Here is a 25,068-nt window from a genome sequence, read left to right on the forward strand (position 1 = left end):
GTAGACTCCTCAGATTACAGTTACTGTCTTAATCTTCAGATGAGATGACAGAAATATATGAAGAAAACTAAACCTAGTTTTCTAGGTGGCTAGGAAAAGTCATCATGTGATCTGGCTGGAGCATGAGGTTAGAGCCACTATATGAACCTGTAAACATTAAATCACTGGAAAGATTGCATTAGTATTAATGGATTTCATGCATTGTTAATTTAGGACTCTGCATAGTCGTTTCCTGTAAAATGTACTGAGAACAGAGTTAGTTTAAAGGAGAGGGCTCTAAGTCTTCCCAAGAGATTTATCAATCTGGCAATGATGTCTGATGAACCACTGAGGTAATTTGTTGGTACAAACAGCCCATATTATATTCTCTGAAATTTCATTTTACTGTTGCGTACTCAAAAAATATTTTGCTTTAAAGCCATATTTATTTTTCTATACCAAACATGTCGTCTTTTCTGAAATTATCATCTTTAGTGGAGAAAGCCATCTATTTATTGTTAAATAGTCAACAGGTTCTTGGAAATCAAGAAATTTGCTTTGAATTTTCTGTGAATATTTATAATGGTCTAGTAATATCTTGCTGCAGTGTTCACCCAGCTAATGTTAACTCCTTTTTCCAAATTCCTTATCTGCATTAGCATTTAACAGAGCTGGAAGGACTGTTAAATATAACTTCTAGTTCCAAGGGCAGTATGGGAAAAGAAAACATTATTGAAACTGTGATTACCTTTGTGAATAACTGAATGAGTTATAAAGTTACCTTTAAGAAACAGAATGCTTTTGTTCTTTCATTTCCTAAATTTGAGCCTTTGAAGCATTTGTTTTATTAAGTATCTAAAAACCGGGCTCTCTTTGCAATATCCATTTAGCAGATGTCCAGAAGCCTTTAAAGGTGACAGCTGAAAATTAGACAAGCGTTCACAAACACACGATGAATACAAATCAGCTGTGCGTGAACTGTATTTTCACAAAGATATTAAATAAAATTCATTAATGCGAGAGCTTTATATACACTGTGCCTTTGTTTTCCTTTCAGTAACAATCTAGTGTATACTTGAAATACTGCTGGCCTTCTGTAGGTCAACCACAGATTCCTACAGAACGTTAATTTCAGTAGTGTTAGATCCCCTTCTAAATGGAGTTATTGTATAATCATTGGTATGTAGCATGTGTCATTGAAAATGTTTATTCTATTGCTAATTAATATGTTAATGTATGCAAGTGTTTTATTTTAAAATTGCCTTTTCCCATTTCTTCCTTTCTTTAACTGTCACGATCTTCATTTTTTGTCACCCTATTTCTGAGCAGCCTCTGTAGTCATCTCCTTCGTTAACTGTGAATCACTTTTGTCCAGGAGCCCCCAGTCACAGGTAGATTGCTATTTTAGCTGGTATTTGCCTTGTGCCTAAGACATGTCCCGCCCCAAAGACTGATCGCTAGCTTGGTGTCCTGATTTTTGTCTAAGGCTAAGCTCATTTATGCTTGGTCTTAGATTGCTTTAGAAACCATGAAAACCAAGTCTGATTCCATGCAAATCTTGTAACTAATGATGATTGTTCCCTTCTGTACTTCGCTGCAGTAGAAACAAACTAAATATGTATAATTTCTGAGACCAAAGGATACTGAGAGTAAGGTATTGTGCATTATAGCATGGGATAAATCCTGGATTTTCATTTTATGTTGTCTAGGAAAAGTATAAAACAGCAGTTAATGAGCAGTTGTAGAGACCTAACTGTACAGAGCACATATTTCTCCGCCCTTTAAGTTGGCAGTAGTCTAGGCAAATCTATTTCCCTGTCCCTAGTGGGAAAATTGAGTTTTGTTTCTTTGTCTGAAGAAATATCTGTCAAAGTATGCTTTTTGTCAGTTTGCAATGCAACCTTTGAAGCTTTCCTGTTAATTGTCACTATCTCTAGTGAAGGTAAAGTGCAGAAGAGGTCATAAAATATTTTATGCTCTTGTGTAAACTGAGAGATCCTTTCTTCCACAAAACCTGTTCCATTTCTGTTCCTCTGTATGCCTGGAATGTGTGAGAGAAGTAGTGTTATGCATAATTATGTGTTCTCTTTAAAGTGATCTCTGATTTTAAAAGCATAGACTTGGTATCTAGTTGATGTGAAGGCTAGCAGGTGTGATAGCCAAGAAAATATTATTTCATGGTGATGCTGCACTAAAGCTAAATACTCAGACGTCTAGTTGAAAGCACATGGTTTTCCAATTAAGTTCTAATTGTGGATACATAAACTTGTTGTGGTTAACTTGGGTGTTAGGGCCTGTCTGAGCTGGGGAAGTCCTCATAATTGCCTGCTGTTTCAGCTGCACTTCTCAGAGTCCTGGTGTGGATGAGCCTGGATTGATCTTAAAAGCAAAATGTTACATTCCCCAGATCCAGCCATAGTGACATAGTGGGTACAGGTCTAATAACCTTATCTGTACCCCGAGCTCCATGTAACCATGAGCCTCACACAGCCATGCTGGTGCCAGCTCTGGTTCAAACACATTACGTTCATTTACAATTTTGGATTGTGCTGTTTAGAGCTGAAGCTCTGCTACGTTGGAATTCCCTTCATAGCGCTGTCTGGTGGTTATAGATCACAGGCGTAAAAAGCGTAACATAAAACAGGGCCTTGCATGAGCATCAAGTCATCTCTCTCTGCCTTCTAAATAAATCAATGTACACATTCTGCAAAGGCAAGTTTACCAAATATATTGGTATTGTTTATATAGTTTTGCATTGGGAGTTCTTTGTTTTATCCATGTCTAAGTCCATCTGGCCATTACTAAGGTTTGTAACGCACTTGCAATAGTATTTTTTAAGCAAGAGATATGTGAGCAAAGGATTAACTTCTTTCTTTGCCACCCCAACTTTGCATCCCCAAATCCTCTGTTTGGCCAATGTAATTAGGCTGTACTGGAAAAATATTTTAACATACACTGTACATACACTGTTCTATATGTTGATTAATAAAGTGAATGCTTTCTCTACTAGAGACAAAGTGTGATATTAGTATTAAAATACAACATTATGTTATCCAGATATCTTTAAGTCAGCAAGTTTATATAGAACAGTCTTGTTGAAAAATGCTACATTACACACCTTTCTTTAAACAAAAGTAAATGGCAGATGTTGGCATATTTGTAAACATTGCTATACATGGTTTCTTTTATTTTAAAATCTTACTGTTGTTTTAAATATGCTTATTTTAAAGCTGGGTGAAGAAATTTGGTCAATCTTCATTGTCAATGTTATTCACTTGTGGAGGAGCAGGAGAATGGGGTGTCATTGAAGCATTTTTATAAATGTCCATACTTCTTGAAGTTTATCCATAATATTTACTTTAACAGATATATGCTACTTATCTTTTTGAGGAGCTACAAGTTCGTTGTGTCCACGTTCATGCTTTCACATCTTAAACTTTATCAAGGTCTATAAAAGAAGTGATGAGTGGAAATTGTTGACCATCTTATGTCTCTTGCGGGACTATTGAATTCTAGTTGCTTCTAGTGGAATCAGACCAAGACTTATGCACAGCCTTGTGGGTCCCCTAGGGGCCTTTTATTGTATGGATATAATGTTATTTCAATTTCCAGCATTTTTGTTGTGCTTTCTCAGGTAAATACTGTTTATGGCAATCTGAAGAATTAGTAAGCTAATATGCCAAACCACACCGTACTATGTTAGGGTTCGGTTTTGGAGTGTCCTTATGTTGAGTAATTGTGGGCTGCTGCTAAAAGGTTGCCGTGTATTGAAACTTGCTTAGGCAAGGTGTTTTCAAGGGAGAGCACAATAGTTGATGTGTGAGAGGAAATTGTAATGTTCTGTGGGATCCCCTGCTGATAGTTGACAGCATTCTGGCAAGTTGACAGTTAATGGGACAAATGTATTATTAGTTTCCTCATTAATTATAGAAATCTGGAATCCGCATCCTGCCTTTCTTCCCATACGTGCCTCTGCAAAACTGATAGAAAATGGAACAAAATGTCAGATTTCATGCAGGCGAGTTTATCTGATATAGCTTAATCATGTTTTAATGAAAAACATTGTAGGCATACATTGTGTAAGAATCTTGAAAGTCTGCCAGTTTCTGGACTTAGACTTGATTTAACATATAAAGACTGAGGCTTTTGGTGTTGTGGATCTTTGAAGCTAGACTTCAGAAGACTACTCAGCAGTAAGTTAGTGAACAGGAAAAAATCAGGAATTATAGAATCATTTCCATTGGAAAAGACCCTCAGGATCATCGAGTCCAACCATAACCTAACTCTAGCACTAAACCGTGTGCCTAGGAACCTCGTCTAAATGCCTTTTAGACACCTCCAGGGATGGTGACTCCACCACTTCCCTGGGCAGCCTGTTCCAATGCCTGACAACCCTTTCTGTGAAGAAATTTTTCCTAATACCCAAACTAAACTTCCCCTGGCGCAACTTGATGCCATTTCTTCTTGTCCTATCAGTTGTTACTTGGGAGAAGAGACCAGCCCCCTCCATGCTACAACCTCCTTTCAGGTAGCTGTAGAGAGCGATAAGGTCTCCCCTCAGCCTCCTTTCCTCCAGGCTGAACAGCCCCAGTTCCCTCAGCTGCTCCTCCTAAGACTTATTTTGGACTGTGCTAACTGTCAGTACCCTGAGTACTGGTAGATGAGAATATTCTAATGCAAAGTAGATTTTTTTTTTTCTTTGCTGCATGTTGGGCTGCAAGACATTAAATATATTAGTCTTTAAAAGATGCAACAAATTTGGACTGGTGCACTAGAGCTGCTGTATGTGGATGTATATTGAAATACACAAACCCAGTGGTATCTATCAGAGTATTTGTTTTTCTTGTGTGTTTTGATTGCATTTAATTGTGCATTACATCCTGACTTGAAGCTTCTTAGGAATTCCTTAAACTTTTTATTTAGAAAGCAATCTCTTCCCTGAAATAGTGCCTTACTGAAAGTGCAGAAGTTTGGTTTTGCTGTGTGTAAGACCAGAGCTATTTGTTTTTCTCACTTCCTTCTGTAAATAGTTCCTGCAAAAGCAATCTTTGCACTGCAAAACTCATCTCCCCGCTCTTACTCTTTACTCATTTCCTAGGGCTTGGAAATATACCCAAATAGTGGTCTGGGAGACATTTGGGCATCACAGTCTGTAAGGCTGGTGATGTGGGGTGCTTGAGGCATAGACCAGGTAGATCAGATCTCTCACAGAATATCCACGGCTATTATAAGAACATCTCTTATATGGAAGAGTTACTTAACAAGTTTCATGACTAAGAGGGAAGCATTGACTGAAACTTTCTTGTAATTTGTTTTGTAAAGAGTTAAATAGATACACTGGCAATTAGAAGACTGAGGTTTTTCAATTGTCAGTAGAAAGATACAGCGCATTGTAGGCTGATCTGTATTATTCAGATGTAATGTATGGTGTGGTTTTTAACATTTTAAATATTCCAGTAGCAGGGAAAGCCTTTTAAACTAGAATCTGATAGTGCCTTTATAGAATGTTATCTGTTTTTCCTTTTATTTCTTTATTCTTTACTAATTGGGTTTTTTGTTTGGCTTTGGATTTTTTAAATTTTAAGTTGTGTCATGACTGACCTCAGTTGATGAATTTTTCAACTGGATGGAGGCACATTTAATTATATCTGTCTGTCACTGAATCATGTCCCTCAACCACTTAGCTCATTCTTTTTTAAGTAACCCATTATAATTAAACCATTGATGGCAGGAGTTTATAATTTGTATTCAATTAAGATAAGAATGTAAAAATTATGGTGACTAAAAAGTCTAGCTTTTTTTTTTTATTTTCTAACTGTAGCTCTCAAAATGCTCTGAAACGTGTCACAATGTATCTACAAAATTTTGCTGTAGGAATAAATGTTGGGATAGTTTCTCTTTAAAAAAATAAATAGCTACTTAAATAGATTTAAAATATTTGAATTTTTAAATTATTTTTTATTGTTAAAGTAGGTATTATAGATACTTCTTTTTTCTATTTAGACAGTTCAATTAAAAAAAACCCAAACAACCAAACCAAAACACCACCCTTCGCCTGGTTTCAAGCTTGGAGAACAAAACCACCTAGTACTTATTCTGAGGCTTGAAAAAGCCTGGTTAGATGTGTCTTCTTTAGATAAGTCTGATTTTTTTCCATGGGTCTGGAAAGGCAAGTGAGGGAGGAGACAGCTCTTTGTGAAGGATGTGCTTGCTGTTCCTCATGCAGAGCAGAGGGTGGAAGTGGCAAATCCACATTGTTGAAGATGAGGACACTCAGCCTCGAATGAGTGGGGTGGTGGGGCTGGTTCCTCCTGCGTATTGTAGTCCTGACCGAAGCTGTCTATCAGCCAAAAACTCATGTACAGGCAAAACTATCCTTTTTGCTTTCTCTCTCTCTTGGGCCAGAGGGTTGATTCCCTGTCATCTCTGGAGCTTTCACGGGGAGACACACGCAGAGTGCAGGGGGACGGACCATGAGAGCGTGACATTCCTGGTACCTTCCTCTGGCTATGATACAGTCACTGCCGGAAGTGAGAGAATACTCACAGAATCACAGAATGTTAGGGATTGGAAGGGACCTCGAAAGATCATGTAGTCCAATCCCCCTGTCAGAGCAGGAACACCTAGGTGAGGTTACACAGGAAGGCGTCCAGGCGGGTTTTGAATGTCTCCAGAGAAGGAGAATCCACAACCTCCCTGGGCAGCCTGTTCCAGTGTTCCGTCACCCTGACCGAGAAGAAGTTTCTTCTCAAATTTAAGTGGAACCTCTTGTGTTCCAGCTTGAACCCATTACCCCTTGTCTTACTGTTGGTTGTCACCGAGAAGAGCCTGGCTCCATCCTTGTGACATCCACCCTTTATATATTTATAAACATTAATGAGGTCACCCCTCAGTCTCCTCTTTTCCAAGCTAAAGAGACCCAGCTCCCTCAGCCTCATACCAAACCTTGTCACAAACTTGATTTTTTTTTTAGCACCAGCATAGCTGCTGTAATAGTTCAGAACGTGGGCTTTTCAATTATGAAGCTTAGACTTAGTGTACAATTTGGGTTTTTTTCATTTATCTTTGGAGCAGAGAGGGTTAGACTAATGGGTTATAGGCAGTACCTAGGTGACTGCAAAGCTAATATATTCAGAAAGGAGTGAAAACTTTATTACAGAAATATTACCTACGGAGTTGGTTTTTTTTTTTTTTTTACCTTGGTCAAAATAAGCAAGGATTTATTTTATATGATGCTTTATGCTAAAATACTATTATTAATTATAAAATGGTTAGTAAATACAGGTTTCCCAGTACATATTGCCAAGCACATCTTACAGTATTGAACATGTAACAACTGACAAAGCTTTAAGGCAATAAAATTTGCTTTGCAATAATACCATGTATGCTATACACATAAAATCTGTTAATATCAAGGAATTATTTTCTGAGAGAATACCATCTCTCAAGATCCTTTCTTAAACTATACTTGGTTTGTTTCACCCTTTGATCCTATGAAGTTTACCAAATTGAAGGAAAAATCAATTAAACAGTAGTTTTTGGCTATTCAAAATGTTGGCCTTTAAATGTGAAGGTGCCAACATTCATCTGAAAACCTTGGATGGAGAGGAGCAGTTCTTCCTGCACTCGTTTCTGAAGAGTTATCCAAAGTGAAGTAATAAACTTTCATTATCTTGATGCTGATACCAAACAGCAGAGGTCTGTCTGCTAAGCTGTTCTGGCTAATCCCACATCGTTCAATGTCATTACGTCTTAATACAGTTTTAGTGGATAAACTCAATAGTTGTGTTTTGGTTTTTTTGTTGGTTTTTTTTTTTTTCTCAGCTGATGATGAACAGATGTGTAAATTATTGTTTTCATTCTTTGTTTTCTGATTTTCAAAAATTTGTTTGGCTGATTTCATACCTTCCACAACAAATTTTCTATCTCCTAATTCCGTGGGTGTTTGTTTGTTTTTGTTGGTTGATTTGTTTTTTTGTCATCATGTATTTGTTGGGCATCTTTATTCCAAAACTTTGAGTGAGTACATTTGTGAAAAAAAGTGTTGAGAAAGAGGCAGAGTCGGAAGATGCAGTGATAAAAGGGAAAGGGAAGAAAGATCTGGGGATGGCGTTGTGTATTGCTAAGAAATTAGGCTTTTTGGCTCCTTCCAGTAAGCCCACCTCCACCCCACAGACCTACCATTTACGGTCTGGATCCCCAGCTTGTGTACAGTTTTTCTTGTGTAAGGCAACAGTTCTTGTCCAGTTGTGCCTTCCCTGTCAACTGGAGAAGGAAGCCTTCAGCAATACTGCTTATACACTGGTACAAGCTCATTTGGTATTTGAGTAAGTCTTTGTGACAGGGACTCTTTTTTTGACAGTATTTTGGAAAGGGCTTGTTTAATAGACTTTTCTTTTGAGATAAATGCCGATTAAGATTGTGCATTTTAAATTTATAATTTACTGAATAGTTAAAAATGTGTCCTTTTTGGAACTTCAGAGTACTTTTTATTGCACCTACATAGCTTAAATGATGCAGGTTATGCAGGTTAAGATTAGCTAGTTGAAAGTGGAATCTGGTCAGTTTATAGATTCTTAAATGAATTCTACTTTTACATTTGTGATTATTATTATTTGTGGCCACATTTGCACTACTGTCTGCGTTTTCAAAGCTTGTTTAAAATTCAACAAATATATAGCATCATGGCATACAGAAGCTAAGGATTTGTTTGGGCCTTTGAATAATAATACGGGAAAATATTCCTCAGGTTAGTGACAAAGGAAAACAGCATGCTGTAGCTCCTGAAGAAATTAAGAAATTTCTTCTTCTAGTCAAGCAGGAGTTTGTGCTGCTAGGTATCAATTATATTACAGCTACACCCAAAACACCTGTAAAGAGAAAATTAAAAGTGCGCAGTTAACATCCAAGAAACAAGAAACAATACACTAAAAACCACTGTGCAGTTTTATTTTTTTCTCCTGTGGACATGCGCAATGAGATGTTGCCATTCTTTTTTTCAATATAAGGTGGAGTTTTTTTGTGGAATATACATCCTTTTTTCTTGCTCTTGGTCTTGCTTTCCCTGCTGATTACTTTTTTTCATAGGAGCTAGTATGTAACATCTCTGACAAGGCCAGCTTCCCTTTTCTGTCCTAGACTGGCTATGTATATTTCCACATGAGTGACAGGTATTCCTGTTAGTTGTGACCAAGAGTATTTTGATCATTGCAGTGTCTGGAAGATGTTTTCTCACCATTGTATTTACAGAGTCATGCAACAATTTAGGTTGGAAGAGACCTCTGCAGAGTGTCTGCTCCAAATCTGTCTCTCTTGCTGCATGTGTGTGTGTGAAGGGCTGGCAGCACTCATTTCATGGCACTCTCTGGATGACATGTAGCTTCCTGCCTGTTTGTTCTTCTGCCTAAGATTTTTGCTACTATTCACTTCTGCTTTTCTGTTATTTTTGCCCTTCTAGAATCCTGTCTTAAGAACATTCCTAAAAATAAAACATTTCAGACACGCCATCTTATTGCTACAGATGTTAAAAATAAATACATTTGCATATGGGACTTATTGGGGAAGTGTCTTCCATGTGTTATAAAGAATTTTGCCTTTGTCAGATTATATACAGTTGTAAAATCTTAGATTTTAAAGTTTTATTTCTTTACAGGCCAGAAGCAAAATCTGAATGAAGCAATCTAACTAAGTTGCCGCCATGAGCAGAAGCAAGCGTGACAACAATTTCTACAGTGTTGAAATTGGAGACTCTACTTTCACTGTATTGAAACGGTATCAAAACTTAAAACCAATAGGATCAGGAGCACAAGGGATAGTATGGTAAGGTTTCCTTAAAATTTAAATATACTTTAATATTCCCTTGATAGAATTTTCTGAGTCCTTTAGCTGTTGTATGTTAATGAGTAGGAGTGTGGAGAACTACCTTTTTTGTGCAAACCAGCAATGGCAATAGTTAGTCGTTTTTCCTCAGCAAGGGCTATTGCTGTTGATTTTTGACCTATGTCCTTTCCAGCTTCCAAACTGATGCCCTTCAATACAAGTTCAGCCAGCTGTGCTGAGTCCCATAAATTAATGGCAGGGGAAAAACCTGGATAAAGAAACTAATCCTAATCCTAAGCCACGCTGCTTACAGTGAAACAGAAGCCAGAAATACTCTATATAATATTTAATGCTTGTAAATGCTTTTCTCGAAATGGTTTGTTAGGACCCTGGTTCATTTATAACAGTTTCAAAATCTAACTAGTCCCTGATGCCAGTTAATGAGCATTTGTGATGCTGCTTGTCACTGTAATGTGTAAATACCTGATGCAGTTTAGGAAAATATTACTTGACAATATAATTATTTGAATAAGAGTTGTGCTGTGTGGACTGAAGAGTGTCTGATTAAGACTGGTGACAACTAGCTGCTTGTGGGCACTATTTCCTGTTCAGTGACATTACCTCAAAGAAATGTTTGTTTAAGCTTCTTCAGACTTTTTTAAAGGTTCAAGAGAAGGATATAGGTAGCACAGGATCTTGGAGACTTTCCAGTTTATTGTAACACTTAAGCTGCTAACCAGGGACATAAAAATACAAAAGAAACATCAAGGAAGAGAAAGATAGAGAAAACCATAATCTTCTCAAACGCTTTTCCCTGTAACCTCTTTACTGCCTAAATGCTGTCTTGATCAGTGTTTAAAAAATGTGCAGTACGGGTGTGCTTCTAATTTCTATTTGTGTTTTAGCTGAGTTAATAAAATAGTGTGCTTAGTGTAAATGAAAACTTGAAGGCCAGTACTCTAGAGAATTGTTTCTAAAATGGTAGTTTATGGAATTAACATTATTTGGTCTGTAAGCAGCAGCAGCAGAAAAACTGATCTGGATTTATTTGCATGTGAATTAATATAACGAGGACATAGTTGTTTGACTGGAGTCTTTAGTTGCTACAGAAATGCCTGCAAAAGCTTTAGATATTATCGCTGTCCTACTGATTCCTAGTCATACATTACTGCCTGTTTTCCAAATTTATTGCCCTTCCCTGAGCTGAGGTCCAAAAGCTTGACCATTCAATTACTCTAGTGTCATTCTGTAATTGCTACTAGTGGTAATTGAAGCCTTTTTAGTGAAACTCCTCTGATTACCCTGAGGACCATAGTGTGTATGTAGTTAAATCTTGCCCATGTCTGGAGGAGATAGGGTGTAATTCTTGTGATTTGGGTTGATGTTTGTGGTTTTGTTTGTTTGCTTGTTTTGAATGAAGCAATCAACAAACAAACAAAAAACCTGATCCAACTTGATTTGGAGGAATATTAAGCAGACGGCCTAAAGGCTCAACCATATCTAATACTGAGACTCTAAGGCTACCGTTATGTACTAAGGATGCAGAAGTTTAAATACTGGTACAGGATTCCCATGTTGGCAATCTTTCCTGGCCACTTCTCTGCCACTCTTTTGTGAGATATTCCTTATCTTGGGGGTAGATGAGAGAAGTTCCAGATAGTGGAAAATGTAAACCAAAGAAAGTTACTGGTATATGTTGTCCCTGCTTTTTTTTTTTTCTTTGTTAGTGACTAGAGGTTTTGCTGATGTAAAAAAAAAAACAAACCACAAAAACAACAGAAACCAAACATTCAAGCCTACATACTATATAGACAACACACTTTTAAAAGTAGCTAGTTGGATTTAGCGGATGCTGACTGTTTACTGGCAGATGTTGTTCATTAGGTTTGAGTACCATTCTTGATAAGAGAGAAGAAAACATCATTTTCCCTGCTGAGGCTTTTTTAGTAACTGATGAATATTTCCTGAGTCTGCACAGTAGTCAGCTGTCATGTTAGGTCTTACAGGAAACAAAGTGCATACCTTCCTGTCATGGAAATGTGATTCTTAGGGGAGTTTTCCCCAGTAACAGCCTGCATCAGTGAAGCAGCCTGTGTTACTGAATCATATGACAATCTTGGCATTGGTCTGCAAACAAAATGTTTTTCTTCCTTTACTAAGTAAAGTCAGTGACATTAAGATGTTGAGGCTTTCCTAGCTTCTTTTTGTTTGTTTGTTTTATCTTGACAATGATGCTCTCAGTGTTCTGAGGTTATTAAGAAACTGCATAAGTGAAAGCATGGGACCTTTGTATAATCTCTCTCCTCCCTTTCAGTGTGAAGATTTTACATAAAACTGATGTGCTTTTTATGTTTGAAGTGTTTTGGATCTTTTTTTAGGTGGTCTGTTCTTGAGTGCCAATGAATGGCAAGAGCTCAGTATCTTTAGTAAGATATTTTAGGAAGCGGGGATATGCTTTTTTTTTGTGGAGATTGTCATGTGTTAGTACTATGAAGCTGAGAAACATTTGTAAAGTTTGAAGTGCTCAGCATATAAGAGCACTTTGCTGTTGTACTCCCTAAAGATGAATAATACTGGAAATTTGGTTTATCTGCAGACATGATAGAAGGTATCTGAAAAAGGTGGCAACTTCCACAACTTAAAGGACCTTGACACTGACATGTAAAATGTTATTTTTAATTACAGTGCAGCTTATGATGCCATCCTTGAACGAAATGTTGCAATCAAGAAGTTAAGCCGACCATTTCAGAACCAAACTCACGCTAAAAGAGCCTACAGAGAGCTTGTTCTTATGAAGTGCGTTAATCACAAAAATGTAAGTGCAGTGTCCTGCTTTAAATGTGATAGAATTGACTAGAAGGTTTTTCTTTGTAAAAGTCTTAAAAGTGATTTCGGAGAATGACATCCTCTGTAGATTATAGAGATTTTCTTTGCATGGCTATGTCTCCATAAGTACAGAAGGCTCTTTCAGAAGAGCTATTATTGGCTCATTTTAATACCTACCCTATCTTTAAATACCCGCTTCGGACTCAGGAAGGGAGTCAGTGCTACATTGCTACATTTTTAGGCAGTTGGCAACTAAGAATACTGTGAGAAGTAAGTGCATCCTTGTTTCTGTTACTTCTGCTGGACAAAGAGAAGGAAAAAAGGCTGTAATTTTTTTTTTTTTTCCCCTGGTGCATGAATGAGTTAGGAATCTTGTGTTATGACAACAGGAACTGTCTGATGCTTAAGAAGCTCTGGAGTAGACCAGATCACGGAAATGAGGAGAGAATAAGTGATAAATTTATCAGAGTTGGGTTTTGGAAGGCTGGCGTTGGCCATTTTCTTCCTTCAGAGACAGCTGTGTGCTGTCTTCCTCACTCCCCCTCTTAATCCCCCTTTAGCAAGATAAAATGCCCTCTGGCTGCTAGGGCCAGGGAGAGTCATAGAAGACTTACTCCATCTTTAAGCTACTTTGGAAAATCTTGTGTGTTTTCTAAAGCAGAGATGGTTAATATGTGGATTCTGTGAAGGAAGTTTTACCTAATAGCAAAATCTGTATGATGATAAACTATCGCAAGCCTGCCTGACTCTTGATGAGTAGTAGCTTGACCTGTTTCTGCACATCCCATCCATTCTTAGCAACTTGGAAACATCCTAAAGCAGCTCCAAGAATCTGTTTTGCTCTTTGGGTGGACTTGTTGTTTCAACTCTGTCAATGGCAAAGTGGTATATCTTAGGTAGTATTTGTCATTTTTTGTTTTGTTTTTTTCTCATATGCAATAAAAATCTTACCAGCTCTCTTCAAACTGAAAGTAGGAGGCAGGGGAAGACTGACTAATTTCCTTAGGTTTTAAGCTTTGAATATCATCTTGTTAAGGCACAGAGTGTCTCTAGATTATGTGATTTGGGAGGAAAAATACTCCTCCTAAAATCATTAGCATCTGTTGCAGCATGTTAGGCCTGATTGAGCTGCTGAGCATCTCGAGCTTCAGCGTATACTGGGAAGCTCACATCAGAATATTGGGTATTGGTTTTGAAATGTTGACATTGTGACTCTGCTATTGCTATAGTGTGGTTATACTTCCTCTTCCCATTTCCTACAGATAATCGGCCTACTGAATGTGTTCACACCACAAAAATCCCTGGAAGAATTTCAAGACGTGTAAGTCTGATTTAAACTAAAGCTGAGAATTCATTTTAGAAGTATTCATGCAGAAAGATGAACAAGGGAAAGGATACAATAAAATCACAGTATTATCTGATTATTATTCTTTGTTTTGCTTCGTAAGCTACATAGTGATGGAACTCATGGATGCAAATCTCTGCCAAGTGATTCAGATGGAGCTAGATCATGAACGAATGTCCTATCTTCTTTATCAAATGCTGTGTGGTATCAAACATCTTCATTCAGCTGGAATTATACATAGGGTAAGTGGACTTAAGTTTGTATATTTTGCATCGTACTTGGTTTTGCCTTGAGTATTTGAAAGCCAAATTCAGAAATAGGAGCACAAATGGTGATCCATAGCCTGTCCCAAGGAAAACTGAAAAGAAACAATCACACTTTTTCCACTGTAATTCTGGAATGAACCTTTTGAATGTTTGAGTGATTTGGTAATAATCTGCACAGAGTAAATAAAGCTTTTTGCAGTGAGTTATATTACCTCTTCTAATTCTAGAAAACATTCTATTTTATTAGTTGTGGCAGGAAAGAATATCTGAAAGTGTCTCTGCCTTTTTTATTTTGGTAACCAAACCTGAAATCCCATCTTTTGAAATAAATGCCCATTTTATTTCTGTTCTTTTACTAGCAAAGTAATGAATAAATATCTGAAGTCTCCATATAGGCAGATGATGAAAAATACCTGCAAATGGAACTTGCATACACCTGTGTGTCACAAAGCATTCACTCAGACTGCCCACCGGCAAAACTGACTGCTGCTTTTTAAGTGGCGAGTGTATGTGTTGTAATCCAGTCAAGAAATTCTGAATTTAAGTTTGCATGTTCAAGCTGAACATCTCATATATGTTTGTAGGTAGTGTAAATATTGCTTGAGATTGTTTAGTTATAACTCTTCAAATATATTCTCTGCTATTTTGGGAAATTGTAAGCTTCTATTTCTACAGTGCTATATTGTTCATTGTAATTTTTTAGAGAGCTTTAAAAGTTTTCATTTCTGAAATGATGCAGAGATATAATTAAACTTATGTGTGATACTTTCAGTCATTACTGCATAGTCTTCCTCAGGGGTGGTGAACACAGCAACCTAAATCACAAATGGCACCACAGGAATTTCTGTGTTACGATGCTTGTCCAGGTCAGTACTCCACCTCATTGTGACTGGGGTGTTGAATGGCCACAAGCTGGATCTGGCCATGTGACACTCCCACCCAGTCACTCTGTTTTTCCCTGAAGGGAACTGGGACGGCTTGAGTAGACAATACAGTTTGAATGGCCAAATACTGCTTCCTTTTGCTCAGCTTCCTCTAGTACTCATCAGATTGGCAAGGCGGGGTAGGCAGAAGCATCGTCTGCCGCCAGGCATTGCACGCCGTGCTTCTTGGTCTGCATGTAGGCATTGAGGCAGGTCAGTGGGCTTCTTCCATTATTCTGGGAATGCTAGGCAAAACTAGGATACTTCACTTAATACAGTTGTGGTATTATTAATATATTGCATATGACTGATATTATGCAGCCGTTTGTATCCTCATGCTTGTCGAATTGAAATCAGGGGTTTGTACATAGCTTCACATTTTCTGGTCTCTTCAGTACTTAGGTATGGAAGTTTAATGCTGTGGGTTTTCCTAGGTCTTTTTTATTTTTGGAAAACTGCATATTGTATGGACATGCTAGAGTAGGTAATGTAAGAGTGTCTCTTTTGTGGATCTTGGGGCAGGCAGGAGGGATTTTCTAAAACTTCACTTGCTTTACGGATGGTTTGTACTTGTATAAAATGAGCATCAAAACACTGAAGCAGTTATGGATACATGTAAACATTCATACATTTATAGAAATGAAGTAACTACTCAGGTAGTTGCTGGGCAGGAATAAAGACAGATTTGAGGATAGAATTCCTTCCTGTGTAAATATGGATGGTCTTTGAAATGCTTCATATTGTGCAGTAAAATGAAGTACAGCAATAACCTATTCCAAAGAGACTAAAGATACAATTACTATGTAAATAGGAACATATGTATGCATGAATGCTTTTGAAGGACATGGGCAGATACATTTCACTTGCATGTCTTCATGGTAGATTTTCAGCTGACAACTTCTTCTCAGACTTTGTCAGAAGATTAAGTATGTTCAGGCAAAACGTACCTACTGTGTGTGTTACACCTTTATACTTCTAGGTGTAAAGTATCAAAATCCTGTTTCTCTGTGGACAAGCTAAACCTCAGAAGACAAGGAGGGCATGCTTGAAAAGGGACATATTTCATATGGACCGTGTGGCTCTAGTTGTAACTCTTCATACCACTCTTCTGGGCTTTCACCTCCAGTGTCCTTATTGTCTAAAACTAATTACTTTGATGAAACGTATTACTCCTTAAACATAGTCTGCACTACTCAGGCTGCCAGGGAACATTCTGGCTATGAATCTATTTTACTTCTTCAGTGTCCTCTAAATCTTTTGCTTTTTTTGGTGTTGGTAGTTTCACATGTTTTTTAATTATGTTCTTCATCTTCTAACACAGCTGTGATAATTAATTTCAGCATCTCAGTAACTTTTTCAAAGCTTGCTGAATGACCGAAATTACCACAATCTGTATATGTGCCTGTAGCACTGGATACTACTTGCCATAGAAATAAGTGATTTTTTTTTTTTTCATTAGCAAACTGGAGTCAAGGATCAAGGCAGAGATTAAACATAAAGAGTTTCAAACAGTTTCACCTAGAAGTTGTAGGGGGCAATACTTAGCTGCCATATCAGTGGATAAAGGTTTGATCTTGGTAAAGATGTGACTGTAGCTTTACACCAGCTTCAACAGATATTGGCAAATGAGCATTACTGTGTTCAAAACGTTTTGCAGAGACAGAGTTTCCAGCTAGTGTACAAGTACACGTTCATTTACATTTTGCAATCTGAGGAGGACGAATGATCAGTGTTGCAGCGTTGTGCCTCACTGACTTGCTGAAGGACACAAAGTGTCTCATTAGTCTTGCATGGAGGCTCTGAAACATTATATTCTGTCTGATTTTGAGCACTTAACAAAGGTTCCTAATTATGGAAGCCCTTCACACAAACCTTTAGAAAGAGAAAAGGCCATAGCAGCCCTGAATTACCCTTCAGAGGTGTCCCTCTCTCGCTGTCTGGTTAATGGGGAGACAGCCGTGAATAATCTCTGATTTTTGGGCGCTGACATTTTACATTTTTAAGGTTAGGCAAGACACTTTCTGCTATAGGTTCTGGATATATTTATACAGCCTAACAAACTTAACCACTCTTACAGGAGCTTTTGAGTCCTTGTTTATTTAAAACAAAAGAAGTATTGGTTCTGCGTGAATTTCAATGCAGTGTAAGTCAACTCTCGCCTCAATCATTTTGAAGAACAGCTCTGTATGCCAAATTGCAACATGTTCCTAGGCTTCATGACAACCACATGATATTCAGAAATTAAGGATGGACAGTACTCTGTAAGCTTTCACTTTTTGTTCTCCTAGTGATTTTTCTCTTGCAAAGGGAAGATCTCGTAACATTTTCAGTGCTAATCCTGCAGCTTTGGGGAGGATGAGTATAGTTAATATGATGTGCATGCACCTGGGTTTCATCAGTGAACATCCTCCAAATAATAGAAGTGTGCAAAAATAAAGCTGATAATAAGCAGGACAGTAGCAGAATATGAAACATGCATATTAAACAGCTGGAATGCCTTATAATACTTCAATTTATTTGTGGTGTTTGAGAATCTTTTAAGGCGAAGTTGTCTGCAGAGTCTTTGTAAGGGTGTAAGTATGCAAGCCTTTTAATTACTCATTAAAATTCTGTTGTTCTGGAACTCTTTTTTGTGGTTTCCTCTCTGTCTTTAGTGCAGCTTTCTTAGCTTTCTGAGGCGTTTGTTGAAAGCCATATAAGTACAAATGAAAGCTACATATATCTTGCAGATAACCACTTTAAAGTCTTTAAGAAACAGTGAAAAATCAGGCTACTTATCAAATGCCTGCAGCTCAAATGCTGGAGTCCTCTACCGCATCTCAGGTTTTTCTGTCATTAATCTTAGTGGAGAGTAGGCAGAAAGACTCCAAGCCTTATCTGTGTCGGCCTGTGTGCTGTGAATGATTTTATCATAACAAAGTTATTCTGAAGCTACTCTGTTTTGTAATATTTGCTCTGTGACATTCAGATGTGTGTAAGATCCTCCTGAGATAATGACCAAGTAGGTACAAAACCAGGACACCTGTGTAGTGTATAAATAAATGTTGTATAGCCACTGTTGTCAATCTGGTTTTAGGGTTCAAGTGAAGAGAATACAGTTACCAAGTTTCTAACTAAGATGATCTGAAGCTATATCAGGGTGTTTTGCACTCTAATTTAATTATTGTGTCAATTTCTGGCAGTTTTTCAATGGTGCCCTTTTGGGTTTGGTCACCAAAATGAGTGTAAAACCAAATTCTAAATGGGAAACTAAATCTGTGTGAGCATGGGAATTTATTTCCTGTTCAGGGAAACATCTGCATTGATTCAAAAGAGGTAATGCAGCCTTAACTAGCGAAGAAACCTTTTACTTTTTGTATTCATGTTATAATTTTAATAATTCTTGTAACAAGATGATTGTTGCATCAAATTATTTCAACAATTGTTATGTTGCTTGTATTCTGCATCGTAGTGGTAACTGTTGTTCTAGTGAACATTTTCTAGACCTTTCCTCAGAGCTAACATTTCTTACTAACCTCAATTTATTTCAGGCATTGCTAACATATCTTGTAATGCTGGTTGTATTTTCCTTCCTTAGTTGCTATATAAATCTACAAGCACAATAAGGGTATTAATTCTGTAGTCTGCTGAATGCACATGAATTAATGCAAGGGGGAAAGAAACTGCAGTTATAGCAATAACCTAGTTGTATATGTGGCATTTGATGTTAGCAGTATTATCTTTTAAAAATGTGAACCACAGAGTACTTTTTGCTTGTCTTAGCAGTCACATATGATGTTTCTTTTTAAAGGATTTAAAGCCCAGTAATATAGTAGTAAAGTCAGACTGCACTTTGAAGATTCTTGACTTTGGACTGGCCAGAACTGCAGGAACTAGTTTTATGATGACGCCTTATGTAGTGACTCGTTACTACAGAGCACCAGAGGTCATCCTAGGGATGGGATACAAAGAAAACGGTCAGCAAATATAGTCTTTCTTTGGCATAGCTTTATTTTTTGTTTGGCACACCACATTTTACATGTTAATGTTTTTTTTCTAGATGTAGAAATTTTATAAATTAGCCTTGTGATCACAATGCAGATTCTGGATGCACCAATTTGTTTATTCAGCTCAAACCATTAGAAATGTTTACATTTAATAGGAGAAGAAATTGAGGGCCTTGTTTGTTTAAAAATTTAAATAACTTGCTTAGTAGTAGATTAAGTTCATCCAGGAAGAACTGTAAATGTATTTTCTTAATACGTGGTATGTACCTTGATAACCTTCATCTGACTTTACTCCTGAGGAGAATGTAAATTGTAATTCATCAGCAAATGTGTGTCCTAAATTTAATGTTTAAATAACTACATTCACTATAGTCTTTCAGGATGCAGGGAACTAAAAGGCTACTGAGAAACAAACAAGCTAGAACTACCTACTGTGGCATTACTTTTTATTAAACCTAACCTGTTGCACTAAATTCTTAGTTAATGTTGCTGCAGAAAAATTCAGCTATATACTTGAAACAAGAATGCAGAGTACTGTTATGAAGCATCGTAGATTCTTTGAGGTCCATGACGAATTCCAAGGAAATTTATTTGCTTTGTCCTTCTGCTTGCATACATTTCCCTCCTCCTTATACTCACTCTGTGGCCCTTCTTCTCTGAATATCTTCTACAAGAAAATAAGGAAAGTATGCAGCATTTGAGGGAAACACACGATCAAGTACGTTGCATCTTCTGAATGAAGGACCTTGTATCCTCTAGGAAACCAAAGAAAGTAGTATGTCATTCCTGAAATTCTGCTGTGGCAGCCCCAGTTCTGCTGCCGTTTCATTGATCTGCTGTCACTGTGGTCACTTCAGCTCACTTGGTGTTTCCACCCCAGGCAGGCACAGTGCGCAGAGGTCACCGTTTGCTGACCCTCTATCGATTAGTCCTCCAGTAAGGCCCGTGCGATGCCCTGATGCTCGAGGCTTGGTTTGCTGTCTCCTGGTGATGTGAGACACAGCTCAGCAGGTTGCTGACACAACTGGGGCTTGCTCTGCTTTTCAGGATTCTGAACATAGTCTGCAAACTTCCCTGGCAACTGCATACCATTACAGCAAGGGACTCCAGGTTGTGTGTAAACCATAGCTGCTATGTGCATAGAGAGTTTATTTTCTTGTCATTTATAAAAGCCAAGAATAAAAACTTCTGACAGTGTTGACAATGAAAGAAGCCAGCTCAAATGAATGAGGATAGATCTTTTTTGCAAGGCTGTGGTTTTTATTTCTGTTTAGATTGTTAGTGAGCATGAGAGGATATACATTCCTTCAAATGGGCTCCATGGTTGGCTGTTTTTCCTGTAATTTAGAAGATAGGTTGAGTGGAGCGAAGCTAAAGTTATTTTTTAACTGCTAAAGTTTTGTAGAAAGCATATATTAGAGTTTGTATTTCTTTTTCCACGCCCAAGGCTTTACACTGACCAGCTAAGAGACACTAGATATAAGAACCTAAGGCTGTAGTCCAAGTCATGTAGCTGCCTTACAGAAAGAATTGATACAATGGAAGTCACAAGTTTTCTGACTTAGCTTGCCTGGTTTACAGTTTTCTCTTAAATATTAAGTAACTTTGAGTTGCAAAAGTATGATACTTTGTTTCCACTAAAATGTTGCTGATTACTGGAGTTAAATAGGTTGTGTTCTAGAGCACCCTGTCATGCTAGTGACAATCCTGTTCCTTAAGCTAGTGTGAATTGTGTTGCACAGCAGAATATGAATAAAAATTTACTTTCCTATGAAAAACTGTCACATCTTCCCCAAAACCAAATACGTAGTCGTTCAGTTGAGAATGACAGTTTTGGAGAACGTGGAAGGAAATCTGTTGGCTGAATCAGAAGACAATCTATGTTTCCATAGGTACTGTTGTCGTTAAGAGTCTATTTAGATAAACTGTTACTCAGTTGCTGCCTGATAAGTTCCTCGTTGTGGAGCTCCCCTGACAGGGATGCAGATATAAAGGATGTACTTATGATAACAACCATGGACTGTCCAGGATCCTCGACTGTTAGCATTGATGCCTATTTTAGTCCTTTAAACCCACAGTTAAAGTTAACTTATTTAATTTAGAGTTAAATATTGGAAATTGACAGCTACCTACTGGCTAACATTAACACTTAGTCTAATTGAACAGGGTTATCTGGCAGCTTTATGTCATTTCAGTGCCCCGCTGAACTGATGTGGGAGGATTGTAATATATGTTTTGATGACTGAGATACATACTGCAGAGTATGCACATATGAAATCTTTAATTGTTTAAAAACTAGCAAAGATCCCAGGCAAACAGATGATAGAGTTAATTTCTATTTAGGTTTTGATACTGAAGAGGGTAAAACACATTTTGTTATATTACATTAAGATACTAGGCCTTGCCAACTCAAGAAATTCAGAACTGAATGACACAAAAACTGTGGACACCTACCTTAACGTATTTAGATTATGTGCATAATTATAAGGAAGGAAGCACTGCAAAGCAAGGAAAACCCCAAACCCTCTGAAACTACTACTTTTAAATTTCCTAGTATATACACTGGGTTTGAACTTCTTTTTCACTTAGAATTTTTTCTGTTAGAATTGTAGAAAATAGTAAGTTCATTCCAAACAAGGTTTTCAACAATAAAATACACTCTGTAGGGCAAGCAGTAGATCTTACTACAGATTTGAAAAATCCTTTTAAAGATTTGACTCAATCTTCATAGAAGTGTTCACAAGAGCAGTTCCCTATGTACTAGTTAGTCTAGCTTCATTAAAAAGTTAGAAACCTATAAATAGACAGGTTTTGTTTGTTTAATGAAAGCAGCAAACCAAAAGACCCCAAATATAACAAGTTGTTTTGTAAAGTGACCAGAGGAATTGTTTCTAGTGTTTGTCTTCACCTCTGAAGTAATTTGTCTTCTGAGGCATGAATATAAGTCATTGACTCATGTTATTTCTCTTCCCAGACTCCATGCAATTATGAGCATCGTTTTTGTCATGTTGGACACAAACTATTTACAGTAGATTTGAGTATATTTTGGTTTCCGATGACAGCAGACTGTTTTGCAGGTGAAAAAGTCAACATTCAGAATTTTATTTAAAAGCCAAATGCAAAACTTGGCTTCAGGCCATTAGATCTCTGAGACAAACATGTACTTTTCTTAAGCACTAGAAAAGACTTTTTGAAGACACCACTAATCATGAAATGTAGACAATCATTTTTTAAATGAACCAGGCCCTTAATTTTGACCTATTAATATGTACAACTATGGTCTCTTATCATGATTTAGATACTATTTTAGAGGAACTTGTAAATAAGGGGGAAGAAGTATTTTCAATAAGAAGCAGCATTGTTTGCTTGACATTGTTGAGCTCCTTCAGAACTTTTACATGTGATTTTTAGTATACAATTGTTCTCATTTAAATTCCTTTCTTATGTGCTTAACTGAAATTCCAGTGTCATGTTTGACATAAAAGTAATCATAATAATACAAATTCATTAATGTGACTTCAAGAAATTTTTTGCATACAGAGTTAACAGTATCTCTGAAAGCAACTACAAAAGAAATTGGCATACCTGTAAAAAGTAAATTTGTAAGGAGTATATGTTCTGAGAGATTTATTTTAAGTTAATGTAGAAAATGTGTATTTCATACAAAAAATGCTTTTGAGTTTTTCTTTTGTATAAGATGTTATTTCAGCATAACTGGAGAAATATTTTTAAACAAATAATTTTAACTGAAAATCTTTTAGGAGCATACTAATATTGTCATTAACTGATCCTCTAAAATTCTAAGTGATCTTTTACTGATCGTGTTTGCTTTTTATTTAAAGGGAGAGAGAGATGCATGATAATCTGACTTTTAGGAAATACTCGATGGCAAATTTTAATTCCTATGTAATAACCAATTAATTCTTCTCCTAAAAGTATAAACTGTTTGGTTACACAGTATTTTTAAAGGTCAGTTTACTTTGCTACTTTCAAAGTTATTCCTACGACTTCAATGGAATTACGTTCAAGAAATTAAGTTATCTTCAGTGCTCCAGTCTAGCCTATTGGCAGAGGTAGCATTGAAAGCCTCAGAGCTTGGTGAAGGGCTTTACTCTGCTTGATTCATGTGTATCTCTCTCTCTCTGCTTTAGCTCTTGCTCTAACACTATGTTAAACAAAAGGATGTTTTTCTGCCTTGTATTTGGGACAGTTAAAAGCGAATCCTTATAAACCGTGTATTTTAAAGTGTTTTCATTGATTAATATAAAGACTTGCTCTTCTTCCTGTGCTGTCTCTGCACTTTATAGGATGCAGTCATGTTATGCTTTTTTAATTTTAAATGACCGTTTGCTTTGCTTTTCCTTCTTTTTGTGCTACAAACATAGTGGATTTATGGTCTGTGGGGTGCATTATGGGCGAAATGGTTTGCCACAAAATCCTCTTTCCAGGAAGGGACTGTATCCTTGTGCTGCTGCAGCAGGTTGAATTAGTTAGGAAGTGATTAATCTTTTTATTGATGTTGTGTCATGAAAATGCCTATTGTACAATTTTTTTTTTTATTAAATGAACATGGACTTTTCTTGTGATACACTTAAAAAAGTGTTAAGAACTTCATTTATATTCAGGCTGCACCTGGCAGTAGGACATAGTCTCTGCTGGTCCTGTAGTTAGCATACATTCACCTTCACTCATTTTCATTACACACGCTTTTTATAGTCACTTCATGTGTGTGTGCGTCCAGATATTTTTATTTACTTTAATAACTATCTTTTATGTTAATATCATTCCATTTTGTTTTCAGTTGACATTTGGTCAGTTGGGTGCATCATGGGAGAAATGATCAAAGGTGGTGTTTTATTTCCTGGTACAGATCGTATCCTTACCTTTGGCCTGGGATGTAGTTGTAAAAGGTCAAAAGATACTGCAGCAATATAGTTCCAGATTAAGGTGGTTCTAATTTTAAAAATACTGCTTTTAAACTGCCTTTTCAAAATACAACTTGTAAGCTCTTTGTTTTGGTTCCAGGAAGCTGCAAAAATGTCTACAGTTATACCATTTAAAGCAAAACCTCAACGGAGCGCTAGCATGTATGACTGTCTTTAGAGATTAGTACTAAGCAAGATGAAAAAAATACCACTTGGGCAAACAGGCTTAGTTTTCTTTTTTCTTTTTTCTTTTTTTTTTTCTCTTTTTTCTTTTTTCAATTTAATATGGTGTCTAGCCATTGCTTTTGGATGTTGTCACATATAATACAGGTTTATTTTGTTTAGGTGGTGTTTTACTGGTTCACATACATTGATTTTTGCTTTGGAGATCATTTTTATGTAATAACTTACTAATCTCGTTTAGTATCCGAGCATGTTAGCGGTTATTATTATTTACGTTTTATAGGAAATGCTTACCAAAAATGCCTAACTGGCTTCATTAGTTACACTCTGGAGTTTCATATTTTTGTTTGCAGAAGTTATTCTGCAAACAGTTCAGAAATTTCTGGCACTTATCTTTTTATGTTCTCTGAATTGCTTGGTGGTATCTGTACGGGTCGTTCTGTGAAAAATACTTCAGACAAAGGGTGTGCTACAAGCAAATACAGCTGAAACCTCTGGAACATCACGAAAATTAGTGAATCTCATTGGAGTTTGGCATCTTATTTGCTTTACAAGTATTTCCACTCCAGTTTTTTAGGTGACATCAGAAATCTTTCCTGCTTTTGTTGCAGGTAAACTGTTTAATAATTGATATAGTACCATTTAGGGGTAAAGATTTTGAGGCACAGTGAGGACATCCAGGGCATCCTTACTTTCACACAGCTTTGTCATTCTGTGAGTTGCACCATGCTTAGCTTTATGCATCTTAGTTTGCTAGCGTGGCTTCTCAGTTTAGTCTCAGTGTGATTTTTTTCAAGGCCTGTACTAAAGCACTGT

General features: G+C 37.0%; 1 protein-coding gene across 5 annotated transcripts in view; it reads left to right on the top strand.

The window, feature by feature from the left end:
• MAPK8 (mitogen-activated protein kinase 8) overlaps positions 1 to 25,068 on the top strand; it is a 52,102-nt gene that overhangs the window by 15,704 nt on the left and 11,330 nt on the right. For 4 of the 5 annotated variants that reach the window (XM_065638360.1, XM_065638364.1, XM_065638361.1 and 1 more), the window contains exons 2-7: positions 9,632 to 9,798; positions 12,484 to 12,613; positions 13,887 to 13,945; positions 14,073 to 14,211; positions 18,949 to 19,114; positions 23,946 to 24,017. In XM_065638360.1, the coding sequence (XP_065494432.1) occupies positions 9,677 to 9,798; positions 12,484 to 12,613; positions 13,887 to 13,945; positions 14,073 to 14,211; positions 18,949 to 19,114; positions 23,946 to 24,017 (688 nt within the window). In that variant the 5' untranslated portion in view covers positions 9,632 to 9,676. Of the gene's footprint in view, positions 1 to 9,631; positions 9,799 to 12,483; positions 12,614 to 13,886; positions 13,946 to 14,072; positions 14,212 to 18,948; positions 19,115 to 23,529; positions 23,602 to 23,945; positions 24,018 to 25,068 lie in introns of all 5 variants that reach the window. The other variant, XM_065638363.1, reaches the window with a different exon arrangement.

Source organism: Caloenas nicobarica, chromosome 7 (assembly GCF_036013445.1).
Source record: "Caloenas nicobarica isolate bCalNic1 chromosome 7, bCalNic1.hap1, whole genome shotgun sequence".
In the NCBI taxonomy this organism is placed as follows: domain Eukaryota; kingdom Metazoa; phylum Chordata; class Aves; order Columbiformes; family Columbidae; genus Caloenas; species Caloenas nicobarica.